Here is a 14,356-nt window from a genome sequence, read left to right on the forward strand (position 1 = left end):
TGAGAGAAGTAATTCAGGCTTCCCCAGAGAACCACAGAGATAAACCACAAATGATTTCCACCCAAGGACTCCACATCACCACACACACACACAGCCTACTTCACTCCTTCCATCATAGGTAACATGAAACCTGAGAGAACTCTGCCTTTCAAAAATGCAAAAAGTATGATGGAGGGTGAAAGGTTTTGGATAAGGTCAAATCACCAACATTATTCAAGGGAAAGATTTCATGAGATTTATACATTTGTACTGGTCAGGATGTGTAGGATGTATTCAGTAGTAAGTGTTTGTTTACCGGCGGTAAGGGATTTCCCGGATTCTGGCGAGAGTGACCTTAATTACCCTCTTTAGTGAGTCAGTCGAACTATGTAGTACATCGTAGTGGTGATGATACTAGTAGTATGTTTTATAAAAAGCAGCGGATGGGATGGGATGGATGACTCCAGCCAGCTGGCGGCAGCAGAGCACCATAAATCTGTTCACCGACCGAGCGCCGACCGAGAGAAACATCAGTCCTCCTCATCGTGGGCTCCGAGAAACACGCACTCTGTAAGGTGGAAGAAACTTTTACCCTCCAGAGAAGAGTTAGAAACCAGCTAGGATACACATCTGGTCCAGAGACTCACGCCAAACGATAACCATGTCGGCTTCATCGGCGAAAGTCAGCAGGAAGGAGAATTCAAATCACGACGGAGCAGACGAGACCTCCGGTAACGTGAAGGAATGGCGGTTATCCCGCACAACGCCATTTTCATTTGTTTTTTTGTCATTTTGTTATTTTCAGTGCACTGTTGAGTTGAAGTGATACGTGTGTGCATGGTTGAACGGCGTAAATTAGCCTAGTGGGACTGCACAGCGATGTAGCATGCTAACATGTGCTAACCGATTAGCCAACGTGAGCGCTTAACGTTAGCTACGTTAGCTTACATTAGCCACTAGTTCACATGAAGGAGGCCGGTTTTTGTGCTGCACAGCCCGCATTTAGCGCGACGTGCACTTGTTGTTCTTTCAAACGCATGTGGGGCGTTTGTTTTGGGGGTGGTATCGATGAAAACTAGCGCAGCTGTGCGTCCCCTCCATACACGGTTGCGTCCGCTGCTTACGCGGTCCTTTCCCACATTAGTAGCGGACATTAGAGCAACATTGGCCGTATCCACAGGAGAGGCCGAGCACTGCTAACTCCGATAATAACAATAACTTTAATAATAACCATGCGTGCTAGCTCGGCTTTAATGTACGAGTGAGTGTCTGGATAAAATGTAAACAAGCACTTTTATTCGCTCGGTTAGCTGTAGCGTCGCTGTTTGGTAGCATAGCGAATGTTAACGTGTGTTTTATAATGCGTGAATAAGCTGCGGTGGAGCTCCGAGTTTATCAGCGTGAAGCGGACAGCGTCTCATTCAAACCAGGCCGCCTTTAGCAGCAACAGGAAGCTCTAGACTGCAGGAGGCAGAGGGTCTGTCTGCCTGGATCCACCACACACACACACACACACACACACACACACACACACACACACACACACACACACACACACACACGTACATAAGCTATCGAGCACACGGTGCGCACTCTGGAGAAATGACCGGGAATAGAGTTCGTCTGAAAACAACACAATGCGTGTTAGACATTGTTGTGATGAATCACTTTAAGAATTGTTTAAGCATGAAATAGTGATGTGAAGTTTAGGTTATTTTGATTCGCCCTGATTTGCTGGCGGAAAAAATCTCATAGTGATTTATATCAGATCCTATTCTTTTCAAAAAGAAGTGTATTTATCTCGCTTTAGAAAGCTGCAGCAAAACCATTTTTTCTCTTGTCGTTTTTAAATGGAATTATTGCACGTGATTGATTCATTTAAGTTTATTTTAACAAAAAGCAGGACAAGAGATATGACTATAAACCATTAAAACATGTATTACAGTCAATGTTAAAAATAATATAGAACTTGAATAGAAGCCAGTAAATACACACCATGTACACAATTTTATACTTACAGGCTGTTTTTTTCTTTATTTTCTTTTACGACTATAAAATATATTAGAAGACATTCAATTCCATTCATCACACATGCATTGAAAAAAAATGTATCCACATAAACAGCAGCTGCATCATATGCTTTAACACGTTTGAATGAAGCTTGCTGTAATGTATGTTACTGACAGTGGTCAGTGTGTATTTGCTGTGTGAGCCACACTTTAATAGTTGATGCAAGAGAACAGATGACTGTTAATGATATTCATCATATTAGTCATATTTGGCAGGAGTGTGTAGCTTTAATTCTGAGATCCTAAGTGTCTTTTTTTTTTTTTTCAGAAAAAGAGCAACAGGAAGCAATTGAACACATTGATGAAGTACAGAATGAAATTGACAGGTGAGTTAAAAACTTCTTAACCTTTTAAGAAGATGTGTGCCTGAACAAAGTTCTCTCTCACTAATGTGGTGTTTTTTTTTGTTTTTTTTTGTCATCCCTCCTTCTTCTCCCAGACTGAATGAACAGGCGAGTGAAGAAATTTTAAAAGTAGAGCAGAAGTACAACAAATTACGCCAGCCATTCTTTCAGAAGCGATCAGAACTCATAGCCAAAATCCCCAACTTCTGGGTCACAACATTCGTCAACCATCCACAAGGTAAATATCTGAGCTTTGTCGTTGTGATTCTAAATGTAAAGAACCACCAGATGATCATCAGTAATTGTCTTATTGTATCTACTTCTTTTAAATGTAATATTGTTTATTGTTTTTATAGTAAATGTTGAGAACTTGTGTGATTAGCAGCTAACAATCTGTGCTGTGCAGTTTCAGCTCTTCTGGGGGAGGAAGACGAGGAAGCTCTTCATTACTTGTCGAGGGTGGAGGTCACCGAGTTTGAGGACATCAAGTCAGGATATAGAATAGATTTTGTGAGTATTTTTGTGAGTCCACTTTGTGTTTTGTACATTTTTAAATGATCACATGCTGCTAGAAACTGACACTTCTTCTTCTTTTTCAGTATTTTGATGAGAACCCATACTTTGAGAACAAAGCCCTCTCCAAAGAGTTTAATGTAAACGAGAGTGGAGACCCTGTTTCCAAATCCACTGAAATCAAATGGAAAGCTGGAAAGGTTGGTTTGCATCTTTGGCCTCTTGTTTCAGTTTTTTTTGTGTGTGTGTGTTTGAGACCATACTTACACACATTTCTCCTCCTCAGGACCTGACAAAGCGTACAGGCCAGACGCCAAACAAAGCGGGGAAGAAAAGGCAGCACGAGGAGCCCGAGAGCTTCTTCACCTGGTTCACCGACCACTCGGACGCAGGAGCCGACGAGCTGGGAGAAGTGATCAAGGACGACATCTGGCCCAACCCGCTGCAGTACTACCTGGTAGGATCTTCACTTCATATTGAGCTGCCACTGGCTCTCCAGACTTCTGACACACATGAAACTTGTTCAGAGTAACCTTTTCAAATGTCAACATACATTTCAAAACTTAAAATACATTGATAAAATAATAACTGAATGGCTTATCAATTTTCAGTCACTTAATGGCTTTTCTAGAAGTTTCTACCACATTTCACAATCTTCATCATATACAAGATTATAGACTTAATGTGTCCTAATTATAGTATATCTTAGATTGGAATTATGTTTTTTCCCCTTTCTTTTCATTTTCCTTATCTATGTTATATTTTGTTTGTTACTTTAAATTATGTTTTAGTTAAAAATATATAATAAAAATGTATTTATTAAAAAAAAAAAGAAAAAAGGTTGGAACTATGGAGAATGTCCTCGATAAGGAACTTCAATATAATGTTGAAGTGACATTGTTGGAAAGTAAAATCGACCAACCACATCAAAGAAACAAAGCTGTTTCTAACCAATCATGTGGTGGTTCTTCTTTAGGAACTGGCAGCTAACAATAGGCAGAGCAGGGTTGTTTGACACTGTGTGCTGTTACATTAAAGGTAGACAGGAACAATGAACTCCAGTACATCACCTACTACAACCTTACTAATAAACCTAAAGTAGAATTACCACCTTTCTGACAATGTTAACACCTGAAAGTGTATAAGCTTGGTAAAAGTAGAATTGATGGAAAAACTGTTGCATTAAATTGAACAGGTGTTCTTAATAAAGTGCTTAGTGAGTTTTTGTATCAACAACACAGCACAGACGTGACAAAACATTTAAATCAGAGGTCATTTAGAAACACGATTAGTCTACCAGAGAACACTGACCTATAATATAATAAAAAGTTCCTATTACTGTAATTGAACACTGAAGAAAGCAGGATCGGGTGGTTAATGTGGGAATGTTTCCAGGTCCCCGACATGGAGGATGAGGAAGGTGATGGCGATGACGACGACGATGACGAGGAGGGTCTGGAAGACATTGACGAGGGGGAGGAAGAGGAAGGTGAAGATGAAGATGAGGATGGTGACGGAGAAGATGGAGAGGTAAGGACAGGACAGTATAGATCACAAAGCAGCGTTCATGTTATTCTCTGTAGTGTTGAACTAGTGACTCATCAGTGATTCTGTCCAGTAGAAGCTCCTTGGTGTAACATTGTTGTTGTTTTGTTTTTCTCTTCCAGGATGACGGTGAGGACGATTAAATGCTTCAGCCAACATCTTTTCCCGGTCTTCCTTTCGTGATCATCCTACAACCCACGGGAGCAAAATATTTAGTTTGTTTTGGGGGAGGGGGATTTTGTAAAAAAAAAACAACCACACAAAACAAAAAACTTTTTTTTTTCTTCCCCTGTGTGTCGTCAGCCTGTCCGTCCTCTTCCTCAGCAGCCTCAGCCTGTCCATAATGCCATGTCACATGACCAGTTTCAAACAGCAGCAACAAGATTGGGCACCCCTTGACAAATACCAGTGATTTGGTGACTTTTTTTTTTTTAATGAAAATATGTAAACGTAGATATGGAACATAAAAAAAATATGTTCTAACAATACTGCAGAGTTACTTTTTGTCATAAATTGAACAAAAAGAAATAAAGCCTCAATCATAAAGCCTTCTGCATTTTTAACAATGGTGCAGTCAAAGTTCCACCATTCATCCCTCATCCCTCTTTCATCAGATATGAACAAAACTCAGTGTGTATGTTGAGGAGATGGTGCAGCACATCTCCAGTGAGTTTAATCAGGATTGCTCCAAGGTGTTTTGAATCATGAGCAAATATGTGACAGGCCACGCCCACTTCCACCAATCAATATGAAACTTCACATTTTGGTTAATAGTCACCTCCAGTGTGAATGTGAATCTCAGTCCCCCAAGACTCTAGAAGACGATACCAAATTTGGTGTTGATGAAGTCAAAATCCAAGACGTTCTCTTCACATGACTGTTGTCCATCATGTTGGACCTTTATGGTCCAAGAGGTGTGTGTAATTTCAAGTCAATCAGACTTGGGTGTGAGGGGTGTGGCCTTTTTGAAAATTGAATTTCTGGGCCTTAATCACAGCGCCACCATCTGGCTGATTGGGATCGCAGCTCATTTCCAGTTTTTGAGCCAAGTCTCATAGTTTTATCTCATTCCAGCTCAGTCATTTGAGCCATGACAGAAGACTACTACTATTACTACTGCTACTGCTACTGTTACTACTACTACTAATACTAACAATAAACAGGGACAAACACAGAAGGGTTCTACCTCTTTTGGGGGTTTGAACCCTAAAAACATTGTGGCATGTGCAAAAGTTTGGGCATCTTGTATAGTCAGTACTTACTAACTCTCCCTCTGGCACATATCACAGCTTGTAAATGCTTTTGTAGCTTAAAGCCTTTCAGTTCTTGTATTTTGGGATTTTCTCCCATTCTTTTCTAATGGTTCAAGTCAGAGGACTGTGAGGGGCATTCCAAAATCCTCAGCTTGTATTTCTTAGGCCGTAGTGGATTTGGAGGCATGTTTAGGATCATTACCATCCTCTTTAAGTTCAGATGTTTGATGTTTGCTTCCAGAATTTGTTGGTATTTAGTGGAATCCATTCTTCCCTCCACCTGTGCAATTGGCTGCAACAAAATATGATAGATCATCTCCTGTAGATTTATTTCAAACATCTGACTTTGTATTGTATGACGAGGATGTAGGTAAAGTTATTTTCTACTGTCTGCCACACGAGCAGTTCTCTCTCTACGAGATTTTTCGTGGTCTTCCAGATCTCATCTTGACCTCTACAGTCCTCTTAGTCTGCTATCTCTTCATTACATTTTAACACTGTGGAAACTGCAAGCTGACAACACATTGCTATCTTTTTGTAGCTTCTCCTGCACTGTGGGCATCAATAACTTTCATTTTCAGAGTGTCACTAAGCTGTTGAGTGTTCACACAAGATTTGAAGAGTCAGTGTTTGTAAAGCTTTGAAACTGGCACCAGCTGACACTTCCTCATGACAAGTGCTAACAAGCTGATTAAGGTCTGAATCATTGTAAAAAAGAATCTACTTTTGACCAGTTTATGACAAAAAGTAACTGCATAAATGTTTGAAGTTTTCCCCCCGTATTCTACATAGACTGTCCACATTTTTTCAATAAAATAAAATCACCAAAATATGTCATTTGTCAAGGGGCGCCCAAACTTTTGCACCCAACTGCACACAGCAGATCTACATTGGGTGCGGTGGGGGGTGGGTGGCTCTCTGGAAGTCCCACCTGTCATTGTTTCTCTACATCTCCCAAAGACATGCAAAAGAATAAAAAAATAAATAAAAATAAGAAAGGAGGAAAAAAAATAATTTGTAGCATTCTGCACGTCATTCTACGTAGATTTAAGATACGTACAATAGCAATTTCTATGTAAGATATGAAGTTACAGTTTCTGTTGAAGTTGTGAGTTCAATAAAAAATAAGCCATGGTGCAGTGATAACTTAATCATAGCATCCTTAGCCACTTTTATATATATATAAATGTATATTATAATATATCCAGTGGTTGGGGGTACTAAGGCTTATTAGAAGTTGCATTTTTCCTTTGTGACTTATTGTAGTAATGGAACTGATTGAAAGCACCAGCTTGTTCCTTTCAACCGTTGTAAATGTCTCTGGGGTATACATGTGTCTTGGTAAGACAGTGGTTAATTGTACACAGTTTAATGGGGGTGGGGGGGTTGACACCAACTCTGGAGTTTCTGTTAATTAAATTTTCATTATGTTGTTTTTCAGGCACCCACAACAAAGTTTGAAATGTACATTTTTTTATAAAAACAACCTAAAAATCTAATTTTGAGCTTGGCTTAACATTTTGAGATGGGAGAGAGGAGGGGGGAAAAAAAAGATTTCTGTAGAATCTCCTGTTCCACTGGAAACCTGTTCACATTAAATTAAGTGTACCAGTTGCTTTGTTACAATAAATAAATGTATACATAATGTTTGGAGTAGTTTGATCGCATTTGGGAATTTTCTAATTGGCACCATATTTTGTCTTTGTACATGCTGGCCACTGCTGTGCCAGTCCGGAGGTTACAGACATGATAAAACTGACAAGTACTTTATTTGTTCGGCCCAGTTAAAATGACCCTGTGCAGTGTCACTTCATTGTTAAACATGCAAAACAACTGTGTTGATATGTGTATGTGCTCTTGTCATTGGGGTCCAAATAGCAGCAATACATGGCAATGACTCCAGAAAGCTGTTAAAAGCAAATATATATATAAATGAAACAAACTCTTTAATCTTCTTGAAATAAACATTTGTGGTGTAGTCCTCCCACCAACAGATGTCAGACATCTCTCACAAGAAGTAACAGGAGAAAAAATGTTTGGCTGCAACCATTATAAACTGACCAGGCCTTTCCCGCCTTTGTGTATGAGACAGTCATGGCTGTGATAAGATCTCAATACATCCACAGAGTCAGTAGAGAAAATTCAAAACAATTGGGGCTTTTCCATTATACAGTTCTAGCACTACTCGGCTCGGCTCGACTGTACTCGGTTTTTTTTGCTTTTCCATTAGGGATAGTACCTGGTACCTGCTCTGGCGAGGTTCCAAGCGAGCCAAGCCGAGCCGAGCCGAAACTAAAATGTGACGTCAACAGACGGCAACTGATTGGTCAGAGTGTCGTCACTGGAAAACGACGTGCCTGGTACCAAAACCGAGTAGAGTCGAGCTGAGCCGAGTAGTGCTAGAACTGTATTTATACATGATAATGTAATAATAATAATAATAATGGAAAAGCGCCAAATGTAAGCAGCTAACACAGCAGTAACGTTAACCAACATTTCTCCTCTACGTGCCGACAAGGACTTCAAAAAAGGACACAATAATACTCTGTGACTGAGTATTGACTGGAAAAAAACATGCTACTAACCATTTAAATTATGTGTAATCAATAAGGCGAGAGATATGGCGAGCATAGAGCATTTAATACGGTTTAAACTCCTGTTTGAGCGAGTTGAACACTGATAAAAGACAGACGGGCCTCTACAGGAAGTACACATGCGTCTACAATATATTCCCTTTACAGCTGGATAACATATCATTAGCTACAACTTAAACATGGGAGAGACAGGTATTTCTGTGCTATTAATTTAACAATTTTATTTATTTATTACTGTACTGCAACAGGTTCACATTAAAACGCTGTTGTTTAGAGCGCCATAATTTTAAACCTGAATGAAGCGGAAGTGAATGCGGGATTTCTCTCTTGTTTCTGGGTATCCTCTCTGTTACCAAGGTAACGTTCGCTTTGTGGAAAATGGCTCCTGTAGTGAAAAGCAGCTAACTGCACATAAACATACCAAGCGTCATTGCTTCTGTTAGTTTAGCTAGTAAATGGTCATTCTCATGTTAGCTGAGTAAAGCAGACTTATAAGCATGTTTACTGATGAGGCGCTGGACTCAGTGAGTGTCTGCTCACTGTGGAGGAAGTCTCGACAGTCAGCGCAGGAGTCGGTATGTAAAGTAACCTGCTCTGTTAACATGACTGACAGTGTACTTGTTGCCTGTAGTTACTGAATATTTCATACAGTTCAGAAACAACGTTGGTCTACGGTGACGTTTGTTAGCCAGCTAACAGAAGCTAATACTGGCTTTTACACGCTGTTACGTTCAGGTGTTACTCGGAAATGTCACAAACCACAGGAGAAACGCTCAGAAACCAAAGTTAACTTTACTGTATCGTGGATATATTAAAGGACAGATTCACGTTTTTTCAAGCATGTCATAAAGCAACTTTTAGGTTCTATTAACAGATCTCCTTCAAATGTGCTTTCAATGGAAGTGATGGAGGACTAAATCCACAGTGTGTCCACACAGTCATTTAAAAGTAGATGATCAGCTTCTATTGAGCTTCATCAGTGTGAGTTAGTCATATCAAGTGATATCTGACACATTTACAGTCTTTTTAGCATCAAATTCCCTCTTAGTGTTTCCCTGTTGAGCTGTGGTGGAAGTATAGTAACAACAAGAGGAACTTTGGTACTAAAAACACTGTAATGTTGAAACATAGAAGATGAAGATTTGACTCATTCAGACGGCTGAAGCTTCATATTAGCTTCAGATCAACTTTTAAATACATGTTTACACAGAAGAGGACTGTGGATTTAGTCCTCCATCACTTCCATTGTAAGTACACGATGAAGAGATGTTCTAATGGTCAGTATGAACAGGAGGAATGATTACAGTAAGAAAAACAAGAGAACAACCTGAAACTTGCTACTTAATACTTCATTAACAACATATATGCCTGTCAGAGAGGCTGTCAGACCAGGGCCATCAACATCACTGAGGCAGAGGTCCAGACTGTGTCCACCACCGTCAGCTGCACTCAGACGGAGCCACGGGACCAGGCCACAGAGCAGCTGCTCCAACAACACCTTGACCAGCCAGAGCCGCCAGGCCTGAAGGACTTCCTGCAGCGGGTGGAGGACGCCGTCATCAGAGAGTTGGTCAGAAACGCCAGGAGTCACGCCTTCGACTGGTTCCAGGTGAACTGGGAGGATCACAGTCAGCCGGTAAGCAGGACCAACAAATGAAACATCTGTCTCATTATATAATTACATTGACAGTTTTACATTAGACTGCTCTGTTTAATGTGTGCAGGTTTCATGCCTTCATCGTCTTCAACATCCCAGCGCACAGGAGAGAGGTCTTCATGTAACCAGCGTGTCCTGGAGCTGTACAGGTTCAGTTATAGCCTGTGCTTACGGTCGGTATGTTTCTGTCTCACCTAACCTGGGCGGAAGCAGTTTAAGTAGCTTTCCTGTCGTTCACAAGAGAAAAAAAATGATGTGTTTTTTCTCGACAGCATAGACGACGGCGACTGGAGCACCGAGAAGTCCTATGTGTGCACGTGGAACCTGGACCGCAGAGGCCTGAACCCCAAACAGGCTGATCTGGTTCTAGATGTTCACACTGCAGTCACCGCTCTGTGCTGTCACCCAGAGCAGCCCGCCCTCATCGCAGGTACAGTACAGAGCTCAGAACAGCTCATATTTACACTGATTTATGTATATTATAAATGGTGCATACAGTGGGAATGGATTTTTATTATCACCTGTATTTCAATTAGGGCCTGATTGGGGCCAATGTGGATACCGATATTAGGGAGTAAAACAATTCTGATATCGATATATCGGCTGATAGAATATATATTTGTTGCAATGATCTATCAAATGTGGTTATAACTTATGATAAAGATATATAATGGAGATATATTTTACAGTTTGGGAATAAACCTCACTGTATTAAGTGACTTTAATAATTATCAATAACTATAAATAAATAAAAATAACAAAAATACATATATCAAACTTGAATTAAGAAAAAGAATCAAATATATATAAAATGCCGCCTATTTAATTTATATCCACACATATTGGACAACATATATGCTGATACCGAAATATCTGTGATTGGCCGATAATATCAGTGGAGCAATATATCTGTTGGACTCTAATTTCAATACCATATTGAAATGACATTAAAGTAATTAACTGAATTTACTTAAACTAACTAAACATTTGAACCTTTAACAATCTCAATCAGAATGCTATCAACAGAATGCTATCAATCATATTTACCTTCATGTACTGTACCTTGGTTTATAATATAAGCAGTCAACACAACATATACTAAAGAAAAATAATTACACACTTTTAACCTTGGCCATATAACTGAAAATACACATACTCATTTTATATCTACTCCATTAAAACTGACAGTCATTTACAATATGGACTGTTTATTTATTCATTTTAATGTTTGTCTGAGTCATCATCATAGAAGATATCTGTCATACTTTATCACCACATTAGCAGAATAGTGACAATTTTAAAGTGTGTGTGTGTGTGTGTGTGTGTGGGGCTGCAGGGGGTCTGTACAGTGGAGAGGTGGTGCTCTGGGACACCAGTCGGACTCAGGACCCAGTGCTGGCTCAGACTGGGTTGTCAGCAGACAGCCACAGAGAGCCTGTTTATCAGGTGAGTGCACACAGTCTGCCAGTCCCACTGTCAGCTGACGCTCTACTATCCAATCAGCATGGTCCAACACTGACACTCTGAACACTGAAATTGATTGCCAATTATTTTGTAACTGATTCATCTTTTTGATTCTTTTTTCATAAGAAGAAAATGTCCAGCTTCTTAAATGCGAATGATTTCTTGTTACTTCAGTTCTCTCTGACAGTAAACTGAATATCTTTGTGTTGTGGACAAAGCAAGACATTTGAAGATGTCATCATTTTCCCTCCAGGCATGTCCAAACCATTCCATGAATGGCCATTTGCCTGCAGGTTTTTGTCCTAAACAATCAGGAGCACCACAATCAGCTGTCTGAAGACTGAGATCAGCTGATTAAATGAGTCAAGTCTGGTGTGCTCCTGATTGGTTGGAATGAAAACCTGCAGCCACATGAACCCTTATGGAATAGTTTGGACAGTTCTGATTGACCAAAAAACGTATCAATTAATTAAGAAAATAATCAACAGATTCATTAATTAATGCTCTTTGATTACTCACTCACACACCATGTCTTCTCTCTGTGTGTGTGTGTGTGTAGGTTGCCTGGGTGCCCCTGCAGAAGAGAGGAGAGTTTGGGGTGCTGAGTGCTAGCTCAGGGGGAAGAGTGCTGCTGTGGATGGTGGACTTGGACCAGGGTGGGTTTGTCCTGAATGCAGCCTACGCTTTGCTGAGACAGCAGCTTCCACACAGCAGCAGCAGCAGCTTCAAGGTGAGGATCAAGATGACTAAACACTGAAACACTGTGAATTCATCCTCAGTCAGCGTAGAAGAATCTGAGAGGAGGTCAGTGAGGTGGAAAGATGAGAGACTCAAAGTACAGTGTTTCTCATTAAAAATGAAAGCTGATCATATCTACAGTAGTCTGCATGGAGAGATCAGGATCACTCACTGCTACACTAAGTTTAGAGGTTTTGAAGGGAAATCATTTATAAATGCAGGAACTATTTATGTATTTGCATCTCTCTCCTCCTCCCTCTCTCAACCCAACATGCCTAGTCTGCCCACCTAGAGTCCAGTTCTACTCGAGGTTTCTTTCTGTTTTCCTTGCCGCTGTCACCATGTGCTGCTCATGTGGGAATGTTGGGTCTCTTTAAATTAAATTACAGAGTACAGTCTAGACCTGCTCTATGTGTAAAGTGCCTTGAGGTGACTTTTGTTGTGATTTGAACACAATTGAATTGAAAAGCTGCAGCAGTAAATGAAGCAGCATTCATATCAGAGACAGTAACACACTGGATGGATGTTAGCCTGTCCTTACATACAGACTCAGATATCTACACAGTGAATAATCATGTAATATTATAAAGTAGAGCTGCAATAATTAACTCATCCACATAAAATGAATGGCCAACTATTTTGATAACTAATGGAATTTTTAAGAAAAGAAAAAAAGACTAAATTCTCTGATTCCAGCTTCTTAAATGTCATTTTTTTGGGGTCTTTAGTCCTCTATAACAGAGTGAGTGTTTTTGGGTTGTGGATGAAACATTTGAGGTTGCATCTTGGACTTAAGGAAACAGCGATCAACATATTTTACCATTTTCTGGACCAAAAAGCTAATTGATTAATCAAGCCAATAATCTACAAATGAATCAATAATGTAAATAAACATTAATTGCAGCACTGTTGTGGACATTGATGGTGTGTGATATATCATTGTCTTTATTATAGCTACGGTGCTACTTGTGCATTCAGCTGGATAGAGGCTCATTCTGCTCACACTGACTGTAGCGGCTCTAGTTAAGGGATAAAAAGTATTAAGTATGTAACCCCCCACACAAGTACATTTATTTTCTATAATCTTTGAATGTTTCCTAAGCTGCTCCTCTGTGTTAACCGTAGGTAAAGAGTGACATTTGTATGTTTGTGTTGCTCATAGGCTCGAGGCAGCAGCACAGTGGGCGTCACCTCCCTGGCTCTGTCTCCCTGGGACTCTGACACCTTCCTGGTGGGCTCTGAGGGCGGCCTGCTGCTCCGATGCTCCTTCTCCTCCCAGACGCCCGCCGCAGTGTCCTCTGAAGGTCAGAGCGTGACGCTCAGAGCTCCGGCCGTTTTCTCCTTCAGACCTCGCAGCGGCCCCGTCCACTCCATACACTGCTCACCTTTCCACAGGTCTCACACAATGTGATCAATACAGATGTGATGACAGCTGTGTGTGGTGTGCTGACTCAGCACTGATGTTGTCCCTGTTTACATGTTTACAGGAACCTGTTTGTGAGTGCGGGGACAGACGGCCTGGTCCACCTCCACTCTCTGCTGCAGGCCAACCCGCTGCTCTCTGTCAGGGTCTCAGACTCTTACATCTTCCAGGTGCAGTGGTCTCCTACCAGACCACTGCTGTTTGCTGCAGCCACTGGACAAGGTACAGCATTAAAACCGCTGAAATACTGGAGGTAGACCTGGGCCCTGTTTCCCAGAACCACTTTAAAGCTAAGATGATATTAGTGCTTTTGTACTGTAAGTCTTTGTGCTTGGAGCAGTCTTGATTTTGGTAGACGGGTCAGGATATGCAGGTATCAGCGTATCTCATGTAAATGGAGCAGCACTCGTGGGTCTCAGACAGATGTGTTTCTCTGTCTCCCAGGAGAGGTGCAGATATTCGACCTGGGCCGCAGGTCCCTGAGGCCCGCAGCCACCATCGACCAGGGAGGGGCCGGCCAGGCTGCAACATGTTTGTCCTTCAACTGTCAGAACCCTCACCTGCTGGCAGTGGGGAGAACAGACGGGACGGTCGGCGTTTGGCAGCTGAGTGCCGATTTGACGGAGCAGAGCCCCAGAGAGAGCAGCCAGCTGGAACAGATAGCCAATCAGGTGGCAGAATGAGGAACATTAACATGGACTGTACCAGTGGACTATTTTGTAAATAGATAAATCTTACGGATTGTTTTATAATTGTGAAATAAAAACAAGTACAAGT

At 41.0% G+C, this 14,356-nt stretch overlaps 2 protein-coding genes across 2 annotated transcripts; both read left to right on the forward strand.

Moving 5' to 3' along the window:
* The first annotated feature begins 489 nt into the window (after window positions 1-489).
* LOC133995610 (protein SET-like) lies at window positions 490-7,411 on the forward strand. Its single transcript, XM_062435079.1, has 8 exons — window positions 490-710; window positions 2,317-2,374; window positions 2,488-2,630; window positions 2,799-2,902; window positions 2,992-3,105; window positions 3,192-3,362; window positions 4,301-4,435; window positions 4,573-7,411. The coding sequence occupies exons 1-8, from the start codon at window positions 641-643 to the stop codon at window positions 4,591-4,593; spliced, it is 816 nt and encodes a 271-aa protein (XP_062291063.1). The 5' UTR covers window positions 490-640; the 3' UTR covers window positions 4,594-7,411.
* A 1,206-nt stretch (window positions 7,412-8,617) lies between these two features.
* On the forward strand, window positions 8,618-14,354 carry dync2i2 (dynein 2 intermediate chain 2). The gene is made up of 9 exons (XM_062435057.1): window positions 8,618-8,872; window positions 9,673-9,933; window positions 10,022-10,131; window positions 10,227-10,384; window positions 11,291-11,400; window positions 11,978-12,148; window positions 13,319-13,551; window positions 13,644-13,801; window positions 14,024-14,354. The coding sequence occupies exons 1-9, from the start codon at window positions 8,795-8,797 to the stop codon at window positions 14,260-14,262; spliced, it is 1,518 nt and encodes a 505-aa protein (XP_062291041.1). The 5' UTR covers window positions 8,618-8,794; the 3' UTR covers window positions 14,263-14,354.
* The last annotated feature ends 2 nt before the right edge of the window (window positions 14,355-14,356 follow it).

The sequence above is a fragment of the Scomber scombrus genome, chromosome 15, assembly GCF_963691925.1.
Source record: "Scomber scombrus chromosome 15, fScoSco1.1, whole genome shotgun sequence".
Classification (NCBI taxonomy): domain Eukaryota; kingdom Metazoa; phylum Chordata; class Actinopteri; order Scombriformes; family Scombridae; genus Scomber; species Scomber scombrus.